General features: G+C 49.0%; 1 protein-coding gene across 1 annotated transcript in view; it reads left to right on the top strand.

Annotated features, from left to right (window-relative positions):
• The window catches only part of RERE (arginine-glutamic acid dipeptide repeats), a 348,281-nt gene that overhangs the window by 279,727 nt on the left and 45,338 nt on the right, over nt 1-23,216 (top strand). Inside the window, exon 12 of the mRNA XM_040987860.1 lies at nt 12,916-12,996. Within this exon, the coding sequence (XP_040843794.1) occupies nt 12,916-12,996 (81 nt within the window). The remainder of the gene's footprint in view (nt 1-12,915; nt 12,997-23,216) is intronic.

Below are 23,216 nucleotides of genomic sequence, written 5' to 3'. Positions count from 1 at the left end.
CCCTCCCGAAGCTGCACGCTCGGTCGAAGAGGACGACCATCCCCGCTAGAGGAGGACCGGTCTGCGGTCAGGGGTCTAGCATCCCCTGCTAGAACCTCCAAACGAGCTCTCAAGGTACAACGGTATAGTTATTACCCTAATAGAAAACTTTCAGTGTTTTGGGTATATTTTATTCTTTTATGAAGAAGTAAGGGTTGTTCTAGACTTGTACTTTCCAATTAGGTAGTCAGCAACCATATGGCTAGAGAGCAGCAGATATGAGCTGGTCCTTATATAAACTCAGTGTAAAAGATACTGTTGGGCCCAGTGCAATGGCTCAGTGGGTAAATCCTTACCTTGAGCATGCTAGAATCCCATATGGGTGCCAGTTTGTGTTCCGGCTGCTCCACTTCCCATCCAGCTCCTTGCTTGTGGCCTGGGAAAGCAGAGGAGGACGGCCCAAAGCATGGAAACCCGAAAGAAGCTCCTGGCTCTGGATCAGCTTAGCTCTGGCCATTGTGGTCACTTGGATGAAAGATTGATCTGCCTTGTCTGCTTCTCTCTGTAAATCTACCTTTCCAATAAAAATGAATAAATCTTTTTTAAAATGTTATTTCTGGGCCCAGCATGGTGACCTAAGCGGCTAAAGTCCTCGCCTTGAACATGCGAGATCTCACATGGGTGCCGGTTCTAATCCTGACAGCCCCTCTTCCCATTCAGCTCCTTGCTTATGACCTGGGAAAGCAGTGGAGGATGCCCCCAGGCTTTGGGTTCCTAAACCTGCATGGGAGACCTAGAAGAAGCTCCTGGTTCCTGGCTTTGGATCAGCTCAGCTCTGGCTGTTGTGGTCATTTGGGGAGTGAACCAGCTGATGGAAGATCTTCCTCTCTGTCCCTCCTCCTATCTGTATATCTTTACAATATAAAATAAAATAAATCTTTTTTAAAAAATTAAAAATAAATGTTTTTGAAAATGAAAGAATATGAAATATTTCATTTGTAAGTGGTACATGTTTTATGGCTGCTTTGGACATACCCCCGTGCTGATGTAGTTCCAGCCTCAGATTCAGTGGAAAGATGGCCCAAGGGCTTGAGGCCCTGCCCACCCATGTAGGAGACACAAGAGTCTTGAGCTGCAGGCTTTGGTCGGGCTCACCCCTGGCTGTTGTCGCCATTTGGGGATTGAAGCACTGAATGGAGGCTTACTGATGCACTCTCCCTCCTCCGCCCATACTGCCACTCTGCTTCTCAAGTGGATGAATATAAACTTTTGAAAGGAATTAATTTTGTATATAGATTGTTAGATTCTCTGACCACTGGAGAAGGAATACCTCAGCTGAGTATGGAAAAGAATGTAGATGGCCTTTATTCCAGGAAACCACGGTCACAGGCTTCCCCTGGCCGTGCAGCGGGAAGGCAGACATGAAGGCAGGAGCTGCAGAGGGAAGAAAAGCTAGGAAGACATGCAGGGAGTGTGCAACTCCCTTAGCCCGGAAGCTGAGGCAGGGTTGCTTTGGCCCTTAATTGTGGGGAATGCTGGTTTGTGTGGTCATCAGTGCAGCAGTGACCCCGCTGCCTGAGGGGCTTGCCAGAATTCCAGGGTCCCTTCAGGGTTGTAGCCTGAGAAAGTGCTGGAAGCAGGCTCTGCCCTCCTCCAATCACCATGGCAACCATCAGGTTACATGCTGAAAAGTGAATGTTTTGGAATCATTGACTTAAAATTTTTAAATATTGGGCCCCAGCACAATGGCTTAGTGGCTAAGTCCTCCCCTTGCACACACCAGTATCCCTTATGGGTTCCGGTTCTAATCCCAGCTTCTCCACTTCCCATCCAGCTCCCTGCCTGTAGCCTGGGAAAGCAGTAGAGGATGGCCCAAGTCTTGGGATCCTGCACCTGCCTGGGAGAACCGGAAGAAGCTCCTGGCTCCTAGCTTCAGGTTGGCTCAGCTCTGGCCGTTGTAGTCGCTTTTGAAGAGTGAACTAGCAGATGGAAGATCTTGCTCTCTGTCTCGCCTTCTTTCTGTAAATCTGCTAACAAAATAAATCCTAACTTTTTTTTTCTTAATTTTACCTGTTTCTTTTAAAATTTGGCTGGTAGGGGCTGGTGTTACGGCACAGTGAGTTAGAGTGCTTCTGGTGTTGTTAGCATCCTGATGTGCCTGTGAAGGCAGCAGATGAGGACCCCGAGTGTTGGGGGTCTGTGTCCCCCCATGTTGGAAACCTGGGTGGAGTTCCTGACTTCTGGCTTTAGCCTGGCTGTGCCCCAACCATTGTAGGCAACGGAAAAGGGAAGCAATAGATAGATCTCTCTGTTTCTTCGCCCCTCGCTCATTGTCTGCATGCCAAATTAAAAACTAAGTCTTAACAGAGTAAGGTATGACCACTAGGAATTCTGCATGTGCCTTTGTGGTTTGCATTTTTGGTTCACATTCTGTTTCTACTGGACATTGTCTAGTTACGGTTTATATCGAAGACATGAACCAACCTTGAAGATTTCTCTGCTGTTTTGTTCTCTTGTAACTTCCAGACAAGCCACAAGTCTTTGTTTCATTCTTAGCCCTTAGGGGAGGTGAGAATTTTAAGCACCTGCTAATGAACCACCTTATGGCTGCTTCCCTGTGACAGGGGCCTCCAGTGCACATTTGGAGTAGTTTAATCTGCTTGTGGCCCTGATGGAGCGAATGTCTGCAGCTGCTGGAAGTGCTGTTTAAGTCTGTTCTTGATGTGAAAGTGCATGGAGACACAGTTGTCATGCTCACCCAGTGACAGTGTTCTGTTAGTCCTGCAATAATGAAAGGACTTCAGTGTCCTTAGCCTTGTCATCTGGATCAGAGGGGCGTCAGCAGAGACACATAGCATGGCTCAGAGGCCTGTGCTCATGGACTCAGATGCTATTTTAACCATTCGGCATGAGGCAATTTCCCCATGGGCATGTGATCCTCCTAAAACGTATTTATTTACTTGGGAAATTGAGAAAGGGCCCTTCTCATCTGCTGGCTTACTCTCAAAATGCTTGAACACAGCCCTCATGCTGAGTGCAAAGCTAGGCTGGCTAGAACACTGATGGAAGGCATTAACTGCCCGTTGTTTGGACCTGTGAGGTGAAACTGGATTCAAGTCTCCCACTATACAGCAAGCCCGGAACTGGGCCATTGTGGAAACAGTGAGGTTGCAGAGGAGACTTGAGTAGCCACCATGTGGTAGTGTAGCCCTACGGTTAATAGATTCCCCCTCAAACAGAAAGAAACACATTGGACAAGAAGGAGGAGCGAGTGGTGAGGGTGATGACTGATAGAAGCATTGGGAACAGGGACAGAGAGCAGACAGTTGTCCTGGGAGGGAGACAGGGCACCGAGAGAGAAGCTGGACATCAGAGTTGTCAGGACTCGGGGGTGGAAATCGCAGCTGCAATGTCCGAGCACGTGGGCCTAATCCTGTGTCCATTTCTAATGGGGAAGGATGAGGGCGGGACATTTGGGGCATCCTTCGGGTCGGCCTGAAGTCCTGTAAGTGACTCTGATGGCACACACTGGGGCTCTGAGTATGTAAGCTGCATAGCACGGTTCTGGAGGATTCAGCGTCTGCTGGAGAGTGCAGGAGGATGTATGTGAGCAGAATTCAGTCATCTCAGGGCAGCTGTTGCTGCATCCAGTTCATCTGGAGAATTTCAACCATTAGACAATAAGTATTTTGGTTTTAAAAACTGAAAAAACAAATCAGCAATCAAGGCAAAGCTTCCTAGACCCAAGGGGTGATTGCAGAACACAGCGGAAGCGGGTGTAGGAAGAAGTGTTACCTGTGCAGCAGGAAGAGGGGACAGAGTGTCGGAGACGGGATGTGGCTCACGCCGCCTGTGTGAGAAGGGTGCGGTTGTGTCTATGTGCAGGCTGCATGTTCTGACGCTGGAGGACAGGACTCCACTAGACTCTTCAGGATCAAATGTCAGCAAGGGGAACAGATCAGATCTCAGAGGCACTTGAGATCTGTTGGTAAAAATCTGATGAGTATTTGAAAATATCTTGTTTGTTGTCTTTAAACTCTCAGTGGTTTTAAAATATTAACTAGGTATTCTGGAAATTTTCGAATTCATGTAAAGTAATCAGGAACAGCATCTTGGGAACTTCAGCTTACTGGAAGGTCTCTTCAGGTAATTGGTTCTACTGATGTTTATTTTAAAAGGAGGGGCCCGATGTGGTAGCCTAGCCGCTAAAGTCCTCACCTAGCACGCACCGGGACCCCATATGGGTGCCAGTTCTAATCCTGGCGGCCCTGCTTCCCATCCAGCTAACTCCCTGCTTGTGGCCTGGGAAAGCAGTTGAGGACGGCCCAAAATCTTGGGACCCTGCATCCACGTATAAGATCCAGAGGAAGCTCTGGGCTCCTGACTCAGCTCCAGCCATTGCAGCCACTTGGGGAGTGAATCATCGGATGGAAGATCTTCTTCTCTGTCTCTCCTCCTCTTTGTATATCTGACTTTTCTATAAAAATAAAATAAAATAAAGAAAAGAAAAAAGCAGTGCCTCATTAGGTCACCTTGCATTAAACATTTATTTTTATTACAAAGTCAGATATACAGAGAGGAAGATCTTCCATCTGATTACTCACTCCCCAAGAGACCTCAAGGACTGGAGCTGCACCAATCTAAAGCCAGGAGCCCAGATCCTCTTCTGGGTCTCCCACGTGGGTGCAGGGTCCCAAGGCTTTGGGCCATCCTCGACTGCTTTCCCAGGCCACAAGCAGGGAGCTGGATGGGAAGTGGAGCAGCTGGGATTGGAACCAGCGCCCATATGGGATCCTGGTGAATACAATGTGAGGACTTTAGCTGCTAGGCCACGCCGCCGGGTCCAGTGTACAAAAAAGTTAAACCAAAGCCACGTGATATCTCTCAAAGCCATAGCACCAGTAAGCCCGCAGGAGGCCAGGTGTTGAGATGTGTGAGATGGGCTCTGCTGCCAGCCGGGCCACATGCTGCAGGTCAGCCCGGGATGGCCGTGCGTAGCCCAGCCTGCAAAGGCTCACTCTTCTGCAGCGTGGCGTCAGGAACCCATTAACAATGCCCACATTTAGGCTCCCTCTGACTCTCTCTGAGGGAACTGTAGACTGCTTACTTGCAAATCTGTCCTTCAATCCCTTGCAATTCAATAAGTTATTAACATAAAATTTTGTGCCAAAAACAGGGTAGGGCAGAAGGAGCCATTTTCACAGTAGGGGTCATGTTAATACCCAGAGTGTTTGCCAAACAGTTATGTAAGAGGACTGAGAAAAGTCACTTTTCACAAGTCATGGTGAGTTTCTGACTGTGATGCTAGTTAAGATTCACCAGAGGGAGTTGATTTTGAAAGCTCTCAGCCAGAGGTAAATGCAGAGGTATACTTTAGCCATATGGGTAGCGTGTGCCCCCCTCTTCAGCTCTGCCCCCTGCTGTGGAAGGCACACAGAGCCCCCGCTGGGTGCCATACTGGGAGGCTGAGCAGGGAACAAGGGCATTGGCACACCTGACCTGAGGGGCAGTTCAGAGTGACAGAATAACTCTGAAAAATTAGATGGAGCAGGCACTTTACGGCCAACTTTAAAAGATAAACAGATTGGGACAATTACAAATTTGTGCTGTGTGGCTGTGACCCTTACTTGTCCTTTTGTCGATTTTCAGAGGTAAATGTAGTCGGCAGCCGCGCGTGGGCCCCTGCAGCCGCAGCAGTCCTGAGGCGCCCTGCTGGCTTACACTTGTCACCCTTGACTTCCCAGTCCTGCTTCAAGGACGTGGTGGCATCTGGTGTGTTTTGCCATTTGTAAAAAGGCAATACGGGTGCTCCCTGCCTCTGCTTGCCCCAGGTCCAGCTGCTGCCTCTGTACCATGCCATGGCCTTGTCCCAACCAAGGTGGGAGGAGAGGACCAGCACCCATGGAAGGAGGGTGGAGGGCTCAACAACAGCCTGAGGAATTTCTGAGTTTTTTGTAAGCTGCATGTAACTGCATTTTGACATTAATATTTTTAAAGATTTACTTGTTCTAAAGGCAGAAAGAGAGAGTTTCCATCTGCTGTTTACCCTCTAAATTGCTACAGCAGTCAAGTCTGGGCTAGGCCAAAGCCAGGAGGGACCCAATCAGAGGGCTGTCATCTGCTGTGTATCCCAGGTACATTGGTATAAAGCTGGATTGGAAGCAGAGCGACCAGTAATTGAACTGGCATTCCAACAGGAGATGCCAGCATCCTGACCCACAGGCTACCATCCTGGGTCTGATCTCATTTCTAGCGACCCACACGTCTGTATTGGAAAGGCAGAGAGGGAGATAGGGAAGGGAACGCTGGGAGCTGGGAATTCAACCCAGATCTCCCACATGGAGGTCAGGGACCCAAACACTTGAGTCACCATCTGCTGCCTCTAGCAAGAAGCTAGAGTTAGGGCTGAATTGACTGGAACTCAGGCACCCCATTAAAAGACGAAGGTGTCCCAAGCAGCTGTCCTAAGTGCGAGACCAGACTCTCACTCCAAGCAGGCATACTGTTTCGTTCCTAAGGAGTCTCCCATTTGAAAAGTAGCTATGTCAGAATGGCCATGTCAGAATCTCCTCCTTGTGCTAACGGCAGAATACATCCCAGGAGCTGATCCACTGTACCTGAAATGAGATGCTATCTAGATTCTGTTAAAGCCAACTTTAATAATACTTGGTTCAGATACTTACTTTTCTAAAACCAGGCGTTAGTTCTTTCCTAGATACTTAAAGTTGGGTAACTTCTGGTAGTAACAAGGAGTTTCAGCTCAACAAAGGAAAGTTTCTGCAATTTGTCTAAAAATGTTAATATGGTCATAAACTAAGTTACAACACAAAAATGAAGAATAACCTTATACACTTACATTTGAATCTCACCTGGCTGATAGGATACAGAAATGGAAGAGAACTTGGGTTGAGTACCCAAGGAACACCAAGTGTGGGCCGCTGGACAGGAAGCTTACCGGAGAAGCAGGTGCCAGCCTCCCAGCGTCAGGCTCGCGCACGCCAATCTGCGTGCCTTGCGGAGTGTGACACAGGCCTGCTAGCACACTGGTGGTGCTACCTGGTAATGCACACGTTCCTGTTTCTGCCTCACCCTCAGCATCCTGGTGTTCTAAAGTCACCATGCTATCAGAGACAGAACCCAATGGCCATAGAAAATTCATGAGGCCTTGAATTTTAGCACTGGTAATGCTGGAGCTCAGCTTAGCAATGGAAGACTGCTGAGACAGACCTTGTCCTTGGATTTCCATTGAGCGGTTTATAGTGCCTGCTTATAAGTCGATAGTGTTGGTCATTCAGTCTTGAGAGCGTCAAGGATGTTACTTGCAGAGGTGAATTCATCGAGGGAAAGGAGCCTGCTGCCTCAGAAGGCTGCTGCCCTTATTGGCAGATCCTAATTGCTGGATGCTAAAGGGCTTATCTTTATTTTTGATTTTAGAGGCTCCTCTCCATTTCTGGTAGGCCACAAAGTAAAGGCTGATCTCCCAGAAGCAGGTGTTTTGTTGGTTTTAAGGCCATTGACTTTCCATAGAGAAGTCACAACACTGCTCTGTGATACTTTCACTTCCCCCTCTATGTATTTACTTATTGAATCACTTTTTTGGGAAAAATATTTTTGTCTAAAAGGCAGATTTACAGAGAGAAGGAGAGATAGACAGAAAAACCCGTTGGTTTGCTCCCCAAATGGCCACAGTGGCTACAGCAAAACCAATCTGAAACCAGGATCTTTTCCCAGGTTTCTCACATGGGTGCAGGATCCCAAGGCTTTGGGCCATCCTCCACTGCTTTCCCAGGCCACAAGCAGGGAGCTGGATTGGAAGTGGAGTAGCTAGGGTACAAACTGGCATCCATGTAGGATGCCAGGCTGCAGGCAGAATATGCCACTGCGCCTACTCCTCACTGTCCCCTTCTTAACAAGTGAGGTTGAGATTATATAGCACTTGAGAGCTTGGTTGTTGATACAAACTCGTGGCAGTGGTGGATCAGTGTGTACCACATGTCATCCATGTGTTCCTCGTGGAACTGGACCACAGTTTCAGCCTCAGAAACATTACTGAGGCTCTTAGACGAGCTTTAGAGCCAAAGGAACAGTGAAGATTACATGGGGAGGAAGTTCAGAGAGCAGAAACCCTAGAGCTCTGAGGGAGTTGCCAACATGTAGTGGTTGGTGCAAGAGTTAAACCAGATGGTGTGAGGAATAGCAGAAGACTCCGGTATCATGGTGCCAAGAGACCAGCTGTATTGTTAGCATTCAAAATGAGCTGACCACCTGTGACACCCATATCCCGTGTTGGAAAGCTGGTTCATGTCCTGACTTTTCCACAGGAAGGCAGTGGATGATGGCACAAGTACTTGGGCCTGTGTCATCCATTTGGGATACTTGGGGTGGGAAGTGGTGGCTCCTGGACCCTGGTTTCAGCCCAGCCCTGGCACAGTCATTGTAGCCATGTGGAGACTAAACCAGTAGATGGAAGATCTCAATGTCACTCTGCCTTTCAACTTTTTTTTTTCTAACCTTAATTAGCCTTTTTGAACTCTTAAATTATTCTTTTCATTGTGGTTATCACAACCTACTTTATCTGCTCCACTTGTCAGAATCTTTTTATTTTTTTAAGATATATTTTATCTTATTTTTTATTGTATTTTGAGAGAGCCGGGGCAGGGGTGGGGAAGACTTGTTTACAAAGTGAAACTGGGTTTCTTCTCCCAAGTAGTTTTTCCTTAACATATGGTTTCATATGTTTAAGATTTTTTAATTGGAAAGTCGAATTTACAGAAAGAAGGAGAGACAGAAAGATCTTGTGTCTGCTGGTTCACTCCACAAGGGGCTGCAAGAGCTAGAGCTGAGCCGATCCGAAGCCAGGAGCTTCTTCTGGTCTCTCACGTGGGTGCAGGGTCTCAAGGCTTTGAATCATCCTCGACCACTCCCAGACCACAAGCAGAGAGCTGGATGGGAAGCAGGGCAGCTGGAACACAAACAGGTGCCCATGAGGAGGACTTTAGCCACTAGGCCCATTATTTCATTTTTTAAAAAATATTTCTTTTTACTTAAAGAGTTACAAAGAGAGAAGGAGAGACAGATTCATTGGTACACCATTTATTGGTACACCACTGCCAAGTGGCCACAGTGGCCAGAACTGAGGTAGTCTGAAGCTTCTTCTGGGCCTCATATGGGTGTAGAATCCCAAGGATCTAAGCCATCCTCTGCTGCCTTCCCAGGCCATAAGCAGGGAACTGGATCAGAAGTGAAGCAGCCAGGACTGGAACTGGAACTCACATGGGATGCAAAGGCCATGGTGGAGGCTGTGTTTTAAAATAAAACATATTATTTATTTGAAAGAATTACAGAAAGAAACTCCTCTATGTGTTGGTTCACTCCCTAAATGGCTGCCATGGCCAGTTGGGCCAGGATGAAGCTAGGAGCCTAGAACTTCTTCCAGGTTTCCCACTTGTGTGGCAAGGGCCCAAACACTTGGGCCATCTGCCTCTGTCTTTCCCAGGCCATTAGGGAGCTGCAGCAGAAGTGGAACAGGCAACAGCTTTATGTAACATTGGCTTCTCTGTGCAAATCTTGGTGAGCATCAATTGCCCAGTGCTATAGGAATGTAAAATAGTTTCAGCTCTACTGTAATTCCTACGTATATACCACATGCATAAGGAACTTCTTATACAAACAAATGGTGAATTGGGAGGAAACATTTAGGAAAATTTCATCATATAGCAGGAGGAATTTGACCTTGGATTTGTAACCAGTGGTGGAGATATCCTCCCCTAGGCTCTGGAGTTCAAGGTCCCCATGTGGTCCAGTTGGCATCCTGGTCACCTGGCTGGAAAGGTCTACAGAGACAGGGTCCTTGAGGCCATGGGATTCAGGGCAAGGGCTGTGAACATCCTGCAGAGGTGGATGTGCTATTCCTAGGTGGGGGTACAGGTACAGTAGTGCTGGGCCCATAGTGAAAGCTGCAGCTTCAAGAGCACCTTTGGCAGAGACCCATAACTCCTGGATAGGAATGCTGGGATAGTTATTAGGATAAAAGGGCAAAGGGCTGGCCAGAGTCCAGCAGTAGGATGGGAACCCTACTTGGAGAGAATCCTTTGGAGTTGGTTGGGTATTAAGTCCAGCAGTAGAGTGCAGAGCCATTGCCAGTGCTAGAAAGGACACTGGAAGGGAGTGTCTATGGAGTGCAACAGTGATGTGCGGGGTTTGGATATGACTTGGCCACTGAGTTGTATGTCAGCTTCCTCGTTTGTAAAATGGGGATTGTGCTAGTATTTCCTTGTTAGGGTAAGAGGATTTGGAATTTGTGTATGTGAGGCTGTTAGCAAAGTGGGGTTCTGCTCTGTTCTGGGGACTCTTCCATCATGATGAACAGAAGGGGCAGGATCTGAACTCAGGTCCATTCACTGTACCACATTCAGAATTAGCCCTCTTTACATGCTGCCCTCCTGTAGTGAACCTGTTGAGTGCGGCTTGGCATCAGGCCTGTGTTCCACTGTATACACCTGGCATTCCCCCCATCTGGAATCTGGCCATGGCTTCCTCAACCAAGTATTAGACTGTCTGCCGTGACCCACCTGCTGTTGTCCTCTGTCCTTCAAGGGGGCCGCTAGTCCCACCCTCCTCACCCCCACAGTGTTGTGCGTCTTTCCTGATCTTGCCCCCTGTCGTCTTGTCTCAGTGATGGCATCTGTCCAGCCATAGGCCACCACAGGCCATCGTTTGCTGCACTGGAGGTCCTCACAGTTTTAGGCTCGGCTGGAGAATGTCCCAGAATGCTCTGTAATGACTTAACCCCATCGTTTCATCAAGGACCATTGCTACCTTTATTATTTTTTAACGCTTCCAGGGGCTGGCCTGTGGTGCAGCACAGTAAGCTGCCCCTTGCAATGCTGGCATCCCGCATCAGAGTGCCAGTTTAAAGCCCAACTGTTGTGCCGCTTCTGATCCAACTTCCTGCTTACACACCTGGGGAAGCTGTGGAAGGCGTCCCATGTACCTAGGCCCCTGTCCCCATGTAGGAGACCAGGATGGAATTCCTGGCTCCTGGCTTTGGCCTGGCTCAGACCTGGCTGGCTGATGCAGCCATTTGGGGAGTGAACCGGTAGATCAAACAAGCCCCACCCCTCATTTTGCCTTTCAAGTGAATAACTGGGGAGGGTTGGGGAGCAAGCAGCAGCAGGTGTTAGGATGTGCCTGGCTGTGGTTCTGGTGGTCCTGTCAGCTCTGGGCTCTCCTGAACCAGCTTGTGCCCAATCTCCCATGCCCTGGGCAGTCCTGACTCAGTCGTTCTGGGGGGCTGCAGTTGAGGCCTGCCGGCTATGTGGGGGGTCCTCTCAGCCTCTCCAGTCTTACCTCCTGGCACTCCTCTCTTCCCTGAATTTCCCAGAATGTTCTTTATACCCTTCCAGGCCAATTTGAAGCCCTGCTGGAGTCCACAGGCTCTTCCTCTTCACTTCCTCTGAGCCATCAACTAGCAAAATAAGTTGCTTCCTCCTGGCAACTCCACCCAGCAGCCTTTGTTACTGGGCTGTTTCCAGCCTGCTCACCTGTGTGGCTGCGGGCAGGGCTTGGTCCCGCTGCAGACCACGCGGCTGAGGGCTGAGGAGGCAGGCCTGCCGCTCGAATGAGCCATGCTTTTGACAAGGAATGAAGCTATGCCTCCTCAGACCAGGGAAGAGCTTCCTTTCTGACAACTTTTTCCTTGAAACCACGAATTCTATTGAAAGCTGACAGTGATGAGTCATATCTTAGCGAGGGGTGAGATCCGGAAACGCAGTGCCTCAGGGTCTGGAGTAGAAGGTTGCAGACGGGTCTTACAGACCAAGCTGGCCTTCACTCCCCTTGCCCGGAGGTCTTAGACCGGGGAGGGGCGGGACCTTCTGAAGGTAGGAAGCTTCCTGGTGGATTTCACTTGGGGATAGGCACCCTGGGAAGTGTAAGCAAATGCCTGGGTCGGGCGGGGTGTAGCCACCCACGAACTCATCTGGCAGGGGCTGAGGGGGGTCTCCAAAGCCAGCCAGCCTTCCAGGCGACGCGGAGGTGGAGGGCGTGAGGCCGAAGCATGGTCCCCTGGGGCTTCTGCAGGCCTAGCAGCCCAGGAAGCGCCCCTTCCTCGCGGGCACCGTCTCTGCGAAGTTTCTGTGCTTTGCTGCCCGGAGGTTGCTGAGCCCGAGATCCAGCGCCCGGCGGGAAGCTCCAGCTGCGCGGCCAGGGTCGGGCCGGGGGCGGGGCGCCGGAGAGCACTGGGTCCCGGCGGCGGGCGGCGCGGCGATCCAGGCCGCCTTTTGCAGCCGCCCGTGGCCGAGCTGGGCTCTGCGCACCGCGCTCAGCCTCCTCCCCCGGCAGCGGCGGCAGCCCCAGCCCCGCGCCCCGCGCCGCGCGGCCCCGCCGCGGTCACACGCCGAGCAGCCCGCCGCCGCCGCCCTGCGCTTTGTGGAGCCGCCGAGTGACAGGCAGGCGGCCTCGCTCGGCCCCGGCTCCGTCGCTCCGTGGCGGCTGCCGGGCTCGGCTGCGCTGGACCCGGCTGGGGGTCCCGAGGAGCGGGCCGGGGAAGGGATCGCTCGCACGAGTGGGACAAAGTGAAAGTGCCAGGGCCGGGCTGCAGGCGAGTCCGAGGCTGAACGGGGGGCGCTGGGAGGGGCGCGGACTGTTCTCCGGGGGCTTGGGTGGCTTCTGCCGGAGGTGGTGGGGCAGGCCCGGCTCCCAGGGGCCGTCCGCCGCGGGGTCGCTGCCCCCTCCCCCGCACATTCCTGCGGCCCAGGAGGGGGGCTTCCGGCCGGGCTAGAAGCTTCTCGCCCTGCCAGGTGGGTCGCCTGGCTCCCTCTGGCCGGGCCTGGGCGCCGGAGCCCCGCGGTCGGGATCCGGGTGGCCGTGGCGGTTTTCTGCTGATTGCGGATAGCTTTGCTTTGCTGACACCCCGTTTTGTTTGTTCTGTCACAGAAACGCTTCGTGAAGGGCCTCAGGCAGTACGGCAAGAACTTCTTCAGAATCAGGAAGGAGCTGCTTCCCAATAAGGAAACGGTGAGCGAGGGGAACTTTATGTAACGCGGCTTCTCCTCCGCTCGCTCCCGGCTTCTCCGCCTTTAATCTTCCGACATGGTTTCCTTAACCCTGTGCTGGGCTTGTGCGCGCTTCCAGAGTTCGATGATTTTAAATCCGGCGGCCGCGTGGGAGGTGTCGTGTGTCCCAGCGCAGCTCAAGTGCAGGTCCCGGGCTCCCCGAACCCAGTGCGGTTCCTTGCTGGGCGCTCAAGTGGTTTGAAGAGTAAGTTTTAAGCTGCTTGATATTCCAGCCCCGAAAGTTGTTTCGTGGGACAGATACACCGGGTTTTTGGAATTTAAGTGAAGCTTGATGGAAATCCTGGGAATACCTCGCAAAGCTGTCCCGCTCGTGACAGACTCATCTTGGGAAGGTTGCTAAAGTTGTGTGAAGAGAGCCGGACTTGAAGGTGGGCCCAGCTCAGCCCGGAGGCAGGAAGAGGGTTGGAGGAGGCTGACCGGAAGTGCCGTGTGGGACTCCACATGCCTGGACGTTGCCTGCTTTCCTAGGCAGTGGAAGGGAGGAGGTTGAATATTGTCCGTTGACCTCTTTTTTTTTTTTAAATATATATATGTATATATACATAGATAGATAGATATTTCTTTTATTGGAAAGACATAGATACACAGAGAGGAGATACATATAGACAGACCAACCTTCCATCCGCTGGTTCACTCCCTAAATGGCTGCAACAGCTTCAGCCAAGCAGCCATCCTCGACTGCTTTCCCAGGCCACATGCAGTGGGAGCAGCTAGGGTCCTGGTGGATGCATAGCAAGGAGTTAACCACTAGGCTGCCAGGCTCGGCTTTCCACTGACTTTTTTTTTTTTTTTATTCGAAAGTTAGATTTATAGAGAGAAGGAGAAACAGAAAGATCTTAGATCCACTGATTCACTCCCCAAATGGCTGCAACAGCTATAGCTGAACTGATACAAAGTCAAGAGCTAGGAGCCTCTTCTAGGTCTCCCTTGTGGGTGCAGGCTCTCCCTTGTGGGCCGTCCTCGACTGCTTTCCCAGGCCACAAGCAGGGAGCTGGATGGGAAGAGGGACAATGGGGATACGGACTACCACTTACATGGGATCCTGACGTATGAGGTGAGGACTTTAGCCACTAGGGTACCACACTAAGCCCGTCTCCATTGACTTTTTAAAAACTCCATTCCCTCATATTTGACATCTAAATGTCTTCCTCTCTTTTGTTTTATTACCATTTTGTTTTTGAAAGGCAGATTAACAGAGATGGAAGGAGAGAGAGAGATCTGCCAGCTGTGAGTTCCCCCCTAAATGGCCCTAACAGAGTTGGAGCCTCCTGCTGGTTCTCCCGTGTGGTGAAGGGGCAGGCGCGTCAGCAGGCAGCTGGACCCAAAGCGAAGCTGCCATTCCATACCCTCCTGGGATCTGTGCAGGTGGAGGCCTCTCCTGGGAGAAGGCTCTCATTGGTGCTTTGCATCACTCGTTGATGGGGGAGCTTTCAGTGTTACTCTGGTTCTGGCTGTGCTGCCATGGGCCCTATTGAGAATGGTCCAAAACATGGAAAGAAAGAACTTCGTGAAGTAAAATGATTAAGGAAGTAAATCTGTTTAATCAGCTTACCTCTTTTCAGAACTGTTTGAAAAGGGGTTTTTAATGTGGAACATGGAAGAAATGCTTTTATGTTTTTCTGGGGATTTTAGTAATTTAAAAATTAAAATGTGCTGACCCAAGTGTAGGAAGTCCACTTTGGCTGAAAAACGTTTGAAGCGAGTGACTGGATGGGTCCTCAAGCTCTGAGTGCCCTGAGCCGATCCTGCCCGGCCAGGTCTGTCTGTCCTGTGCTGTTAAAGCTGCCGTCCACGAAGGATTCCACACAAGAATCTTGCAACCTTTCTGTGTGTTTTAAAACTTGAGCTCAGAGTGGCACAGGTGTTATTCCATCAGGAGTGCAGTGCTGGCCAGGAGACAGTAGCTCATGTTATCAGCGTTCTCTCTCCCTTTTGGAAGCGACCGGGTGACCTTTAACCTGGGTAAGGCTCTGCTAATCTAGACACTTGGAAATTCATGTCTTCTGATCTCTCTTTTTTGTTGTTGTTGTTCTTGGTTGTTCCCTCTTGTGGATGACATCTGACTCAATAAATTGCCTTTTGTCCCACAGAGACCTGCTCACCGCATGGGTGGGTTTTGGTTGTCTTTGCTCCTTCCCCTAGGGAGGCTTTTGCCTTCTGTGGCCTTCTCTGGCACCTCCATCCGAGGACAACCTCCTTGGGGTGTGTGGCTGGGGAGGTGCGTTGCGTGTCCTGCTGTCTCGCCCTGCCTTGGGGTTAGTTGCACAGTTAGGTAAGGACCGTAGTCACCTGGGAGAGGCACTCATCTTGTGTTTGACCCACTTATCAAGGGAGCAGTGGTAATCATTCACAGCTCAAGGGAAGAGAGAGCAAAGGTTAGTTTTCTTTTATTTGCCACAGAAGAAAAGAAAGTGCTCCATGACTGGTGTTCTTGGTTAGAGAAGTCCTTGGTAGAAGTCTCCTGGGCATGCTCCCTCAAAGAACAGCTCCCCAGGATCCCTGCTTTACATGTTCTCTTCCACCTGCCAGGATTGTCAAGTCATTTCTTTGCTATTCTCAAGTGATGTGAAAGACATCACTTTCACTGTGAAGACATCAGAAGGGTGTCTGCATCCAAAGAGCACGCCTGATTGGGCGTTGGAGGAGGGTCAGTGGGCCGTACAACAAGGCTGATTGGGCGTTGGAGGAGGGTCAGTGGACCGTACAACAAGGCTGATTGGGCGTTGGAGGAGGGTCAGTGGGCCATGTGCTATTCTTGGCCTTAGCGGTGACTGTGGTACTTGGTGATCGCCCGTCGACTGCGCATCTGCTCAGAAATGCTGTTTATTTGCATGAGGATTTCATAGGTACAGCAGTTCTTGCCTCTACTATCGCTTGTTGTTAGGACGCTAGATTATTCGCCCCAGGGTCCTTTAACTGCTTTGTTGCTAAATTGAAGTGAAAATTCCCGCCCCCTTAGAATTGTCTGAAATTTAGATTTTTATTTTTATTATTTTTTCATTGGAAAGGCGGATATACAGAGAGGAGAGACAGAGAGGAAGATCTTCCGTCCGATGATTCACTCCCCAAGTGAGCGCAACAGGCCGATACTGTGCCGATCCGAAGCTAGGAAATTTAAATGACATGTCTGTCCACAATGCATAAAACACTTGAAAATGATGGTTCTTCCTGTGTATACCTTAGATACTACTGCAGTAGCTAACTGGCATGCAAAACACAGAATTGCTTTCTACTGCATGAAAAGAAGTTACTAGGGTCCAGCTTTGTAGATTAGTGAGCTAAGCCACTGTCTGCATTGCTAACATATCCCACATGGGCACTAGTTCCATTCCCAGTTACTCCACTTCAATCCAGCTCCCTGCCAATGTTCCTGGGAAAGCTGTAGAAGCTGGCCCAAGTGCTTGAGCCACTGCAACTTGTGTGAGAAACACAGATGAAGCTCCTCAGGCTGGCCCCGGCCGAGGGCTGAAGTGTCTGTCCTTCTATATCTGTATTCTTTCACATAAACTTTTTTTGAAAATTAATTCTCTGTTTTTCATGTCTTTGTCTTGCTCCAGCCCGCTCAGTTGAACAACTCTGGGCAGGTAGAATATGAGGGCGCCTGGTGTAGGGAACGGCTTTCCCTTCCTCTTCAAGCTTAGCTTACATGACATCTGTTCTCTTCAGTCGGTTCAGACAGTGTTTGTGGTGGGCATGGAGAGAAGGGCATTCCTGGCTCTTGGTTTCTGGTGTTGATTACATGGGAGGTAAATCTGGTTTTGCTCTGAGCGCTGTTGCATGCTGAAGTGGGCATAGTGGCCGTGCTTGTGGAAAACCACTGTTTATAGAGGTTTTGCTGTTAACCTCATGATACCCAAGAGAGTAACCTCGTATCAGATCTTTAATATAGTGGTTTTGCATATATCCTGTGGTTTATTGTCCTTTCCCCCATTTTGCTTTTTGCCTGTGACCATTATCTGCCTTTTACTGTTCTTTTGAAACGTGTGATTAGTAGGTGAACTATGGTGGGGAAGCTTGGCAGGATCTCTCAGATTCACGTAGTCTGTGTATCTCTTCTCTCTGAGTCTTGGGCGTTAGTCCATCCCCATCAGCCTTGGAGTGTCCTGCCCCTGTGCTCTGTGTAAAATGCAGGGCAGCTGGGCCCCTTTTTGGGAGCCATTTCATCTGAGTAGCCGCATTGTGAGATCTCTGATGGGAAGACAGGCCTGAAACAGACAGGTCTGGTGGAATCGAACCCTAGTTACCTACAGTGGGAATCTGTGTTAAAGTCATGTATGACCTAAAAGTAATTTTACATTTGATTTCTATCCCAGTTTCCTTTAAAACATGAAATGATTGTGCAGTACTTTCATATGAGAAGGCCTCAGAAACTTCATGTAAAACGTGTTTATACAAGACCATGCATGGATTTCAAAACTGTTTTCATTGAAATAAACAACTTGAGTTCCAGTTCCATGTTTCCTGGATTTTTTGGAAGGTCCTGCATCTCCTCTTACTGTTGCTTGAACCGAGGATGTCTGTCAGGGCTGGATGATTGTTTCTTGAGCCTTGACCTTTGAGGACTGCCCATCTACTGTTACTCGCATTGGATCAGAGAGAGCAGCTTGGCCGCTGCCGAGGATCACGAGGAGACAGGTAGAGCTGCCTGACCTGGTAGAGGGCAGTGGCTGCTTCTGGAGGTGGCACCTGCTCAGGGTTATTTTTGACCACCTTACTCAGTGGAGATTAAGCTCATGTTATTTGTAAGCCCAGTCGGTGGTGTGTTAATATTTACTATGCTAGAAACTCATTTTCCTACTTAAATTTCCAGGGCTAAACGTTTAATATAGTTAAGTTATTTAAAGTTTTGGGTACTCACTGGGTGCTGTAGTGTGGGTGGGGTGTCACCCCAGCCCTGTAGGCCACCATCTTAGTGGGGAAGCTGGGCCCTCCTAGAGGGCTAGTTAGTGTGACATTCCATCTGGACTTGGTTTTGACAGGCTGTGGTGGGCAGGTGGAGGAAGAGCGTCTTTCCAGCATAGGAAGTGTCCTAAGCAAAGGCACAGAGGCAGGAAGTTACAAAATGTGCCCAGCCAGGACACGGGATACTGGGGAGGCAGCTGCATAAATGGATGCAGCAGGACTGGAGGAGGCCCTGGCTCGGAGGGAGATTTGGGGGTTTCAGTGACGGCGTCAGAGGGAGCTGTGCAGCCTGAGCAGCTGTACCAAGTGGAACCTAAGGGAGGCTTTGGGATCCTTCAGTCCTGCAGGCAGACACGGAGGTAGGAAGCTGAATGGTGACTACTGGAATGGCAGCATGTTACCAGAATTTTCTCTTTTGAGAATGTATCGCTGATTAAGTTGGACCAAGAAATCAGTGAAGAGACACCTGGTTTTGATTTTTGTTTGATTTTGAGTGAAGAGATGAAAAATTTTGTAGAGATTTAACTTTTTAATTTTGAGAAAACATAGCAAACACCTTTCTTGGTATGTTTCTGGGAATAAACTATTAAGTAATGCCGTAACTACTGGAGAGTATATATTTTTTTTCAGGCAAAATATTGGCATAGAGCGTATTGCTCCAGTGAAGAGCAAATGCTATTGAGAAAGGACTTTAAGACTGAGTAATCAAGATTCTGTTCATATTAAGCAGTTAAAAATGCTCTGCATTCAGTATGAGCATTTAGCATGGAGTTTTATTTAACTTCAGATTATAACCTTTGATAAACAATTTCCTAGTTTCATTAATGCTTAATCTAATGTTGCATAACAGAGTGGACTTCCTGTCTAGGCTGAGACCGCTGAGAACACCCACACAACCGGAAGTGAGACGTCTCTGGCTCCTCACATTGCACTTCTGGTTGTGTGGTGTGTGTCCTTGCTTCTGGCTAGCCACTGGTACCATTACCTAGGAGATTGTTAAAAAAAAATTGCAGGCTCTGGGCCCGCGTCCTTGAACCGGAACCTTCAGTGTCCTAAGCCTCCTAGGGGTTACAAGCGCAGTGTTGCTGGTCACGGTAACACAGCCTGCTGCAGTCCCGGGTCCAGTGCATCCCGTGTTGTCTTCAGTGTTAGGCTGTAGTCTGCTTCACTCCTAGAGCTTGATTTGTCTTTCAAGTTATGATTAAGTGTTTTAAGCATAGAAAAGTGTTGGCTTCTTTTCATGAGTAGCAATAGTTTTGTTTTGTTCTTTTTTTAAGATTTGTTTATTTTCGTTGGAAAGGCAGATTTACAGAGAAAAGGAGAGACAGAGGGAAGGATCTTCCATCCACTGGTTCACTGCCCAGATGGCTGCAATGTCAGGAGCGGAGCCAGTCCAAAGCCAGGAGCTTCTTCCGGGTCTCCCATGTGGGTGCAGGGGCCTAAAGACATGGGCTATTTTCTACTGCTTTCCCAGGCCACAAGCAGGGAGCTGGACGGGAAGTGCAGCACCTGGGACACAAACTGATACCCATACAGGGAGCTGGTGCTTGGAGGTGGAGGATTAGCCATTGAGCCATTGCACCAACCCCCAGTAATGGGATTTCTTAGGATAACTCCTTGCAGTATCCCATTGTCAGTTTGTTGTAGAAGCACAATGTCAGCCCCTGTTACCTATGAGTGGGTTGGCTATGATAAATAAGCTAGATATGTTAAATCATATTTCTACTTTTTTAAGGTTTATTTGCTTATTTATTTCAAATTTTAGCAGAGACAAAGAGAAACCTTGCATCTGCTGCTTTTCTCTGCCCTAGTAGCCCCAGTAGTCGAGCCTGGGAACTTCGGTTAGCTCTCCCTTGTAGGTCAAGTGGCAGGGACCCCAAGACTTAGGCTATCTGCTGCTTTTCCTAGACCATTAGCAGGGAGCTGGACTGGAAGTGGGGTGAGTGGTCTGGTGCCCGTATGAGATGCTGGCATGCATGGGCCTTGACCTTGTGTGCATTTTCTGACAGGAGCCATTTTATCTGAAAAGCTGGCATTATTACATGAAGCTTATATTTGCCTTCACAGTATTTTGTTTTCAGTCCCCACCCCACCCCCCTCAGCTGACATCCTTTGTACAAAAAAGAAATGTAAGAACTTGAAGGGTTGGTAATGGGAGAGGCATTTGTGTGCCATACTGTTTCTCTTAATAACTGTGCTCACATAGATACAAACTGTTGGAATTTTCCATTTGAAGCTGAAGTGATTGCCAGTAGAAACAGGCACTGCATTTTGGCAGCAAGTGCTACGATCCTTCAGCTACTGCAGTGCTGAAGGTTTGCATCCGTTAAACTGGAGAAAGACTCAAATCTATTAAATCTGATAGTCGAAGCTGTGTGGATGCTTGACTGGGCAGAGGTCCAGTTTTAAACTAGGAGAGATTGGCTGATTTCCTCGTCTAAGTAAAGCAGTTAAGAGATTTCCTATAAGAAACTTGTGCTGCTGAAAGAAAGGGAGGCATTAAAAATAAACTAGTTGACGTTTTAAACCAAGTGCCTTGGATAGTTGCTGTTCTCAGTGTAAACATTTTGGACCTGCGCTTGGCTCTGTTTTGCAGACACGAGCCAGTGGCCCTGGCAGGGGAGTGCCTCCAGTACCTGAGGCGCGCTGCTTGTTGAAGAGTCCACTCACAGGAGAGCACCGTGGGCTTAGAGTGCTGCCGACCCACAGTGCCTGGGCCCTGGAGAGCTGGATGCCTTTACGTGGACATATTTGTGACCTTCAAGTCTAAATAGACTGGGCCATTTTATTAGCCAGCAAAACTGATGGAAGTCTTACCCTTTTAAAGATTTCTAACTTAGGATAACTGGTTGTATTTAATGGGTTTATCTATGTAGGGTATATCATCTGTATTGTGGATGTTTTTAAATTTTAGCCTTGCAAGATCTGTGAAACCATCCTGACTATGAAATCTGAAGTTTTAAAACTGTCTTTTGGAAAACTAGCATTTAAAAATAAGCTTAAAAATGAATCTGAAATTATAATCCTTGGATAATTGGTTTCCTTAAATCTTAGTTGAAGTTATGCCCTGGAGCACCACTGAGGAAAATAAAGGCGAGTAAAAATTAATTGTCTTGTTTGGAGAAGTGAAGCGGAGTGTTAACTCAGTCTTGGTCACAGCTGTCGCCGATGGAGAGTCGTCCCCCCCAACACACATTTTTATTTCTGTTTCATGAAACTTGAAAGCCGCTGACAAGCTCAGAGAGACAGGGAGAAGTTCAGCAGCGACCTCTCCTGGGATACCAACATTCCATTAAGCTACGTTTTACTTTTGAGATGTTTAATTTTCCAATTCAGCTTGGCCATTAATGATCATTGAAATTTTTTATGCTTTAGAAATAGGATTCCTGGCCAGGTGTGATGGCCCAGTGGCTAAATCCTCACCTTGCCAGCACCAGGATCCTATATGGGTACCGGATCATGTCCCAACTGCTTCGCTTCCTATCCCAGCAGCTCCCTGCTTGTGACCTGGGAGAGCAGTGGAGGATGGCCCAAAGCCTGGGGACCCCTCACCCGCATGGGAGACCTGGAGGGCTCCTGGCTTCAGATCTGCTCGGCTTCAGTTGTTGTGGCCATTTGGGGAGTGAACAAGCAGATAGAATATTTTTCCTCTCTACAAAATATGCCTTTTAAAGAAAAATAAACCTTCAAAAACACTGCAAGAAGTAGCATTCTTTATTGTGTTCCAGGTGTATTCTTTCCTAAACGACTTTCTATTTCAAAGGCAGAGTTACAGAGAGGAAGAAAGATCTTCAGTCTGCTGGTTCACGGCACACATGGCCTCCGTGGCTGGGGCTGGGCCAGGCTGAAGACACCCGACACTTTATATTGTCTGCCAGTGTCATGGGCTGCAGCTTGACTCCCTGCCACAGCACTGCCCAGCACCATCACATATCTTAAATTCTCCGAAATCCTCTCAATTGTGGCATCATATTCCCAGGATTTGGTCATTGATGTGTCTATCCCATCAGTCACGGATAGCAAAGCTGGGAGTTGGTGGGGAAGCTTTCAGCATCCCAGGCCTGCAGTCTTGGGCAGGGCGTGTGGAGTGAGGGAGTGGGGTACAGGGCCCTTTGGGATTGGGAGTGTCTCCGGGATGGCTGAGTTGTGTCTGTGGGGTCTTGATGGGACGGCTGGGCTGCTCCCGTGTGCCCTCTGTTCTGTGGCTGCGTGCTCATCTCTCACGGCAGAACAGCCTGGGCTCTGTTCTGCCCTCCCAATGTCTGTCTGATTTGGTCTGGGACCTCAGTGTCTGTCTCTTTTATTCCGTGCATTTATGTATTATTTATGATGCTTAGTTTGATGCAGAAAGATTTTGAAATTGCTGTGTGTGAGTCTTTGAAATGTTTACTAATATGTATGTTAATAAAACTATGCATAGGGCCCGGCGCGGTGGCGCAAGTGGTTAAGGTCCTCACCTTAACGCCCGGGATCCCATATGGGCACCGGTTCTAATCCTGGCAGCCCCGCTTCCCTTCCAGCTCCCTGCCTGTGGCCTGGGAAAGCAGCAGAGGACAGCCCAAAGCTTTGGGAACCTGCACCCGCGTGGGAGACCCGGAAGAGGCTCCTGGCTTCGGATCGGCATAGCATCGACCGTTGCGCTCACTTGGGTAGTGAATCATCGGATGGAAGATCTTCCTCTATGTCTCTCCTCTCTGTATATCCGCCTTTCCAATGAGAAAATAATAAAAATAAATCTTTAAAAAAGAAAAGATTTATTAAAAAAAAAAAAAAAAACTATGCATAGGGTCCAGTGTTATAGCCTAGAGGATAAATCTTCACCTTGTAGTGTACTGGGATCCCATATGGATACCGGTTTGTGTCCTGGTTGATCCACTTCCCTTCCAGTTCCCTGCTTGGGCCCGGGGAGAGCAGTCCAGGACGGCTCAAGGCCTTGGGACCTGTACCTGCTTTGGAGACCCAGGAAAAGTTCCTGGCACCTGGCTTCAGATTGATTTAGCACCAGCTGTTGTGACCACTTGGGAGTGAATCAGATGATGGAAGATCTTTGTCTCTCCTTCTCCTTGTAAATCTCCCTTTCTGATAAAATAAATCTTTTAAACAAAAGGTATGCATAGATTTCAATAAGCTTCTGCGTCAGGTTTGTCTGTTATTTCCTTTTATTATAATTTTTTTAAGGGGTGAGAGCAAATGAGTGAGCAAGTGAGAAAGTACCATGTTGCTGCGGTGCCCTTCAAGTGGTACCCTGGGTACCTGCAG

Source organism: Ochotona curzoniae, unplaced genomic scaffold (assembly GCF_017591425.1).
Source record: "Ochotona curzoniae isolate NIBS_2020 unplaced genomic scaffold, NIBS_Ocur_1.0 contig_4792, whole genome shotgun sequence".
Taxonomy (NCBI): Eukaryota; Metazoa; Chordata; class Mammalia; order Lagomorpha; family Ochotonidae; genus Ochotona; species Ochotona curzoniae.
This window is presented reverse-complemented; position numbering and strand designations above follow the sequence as displayed.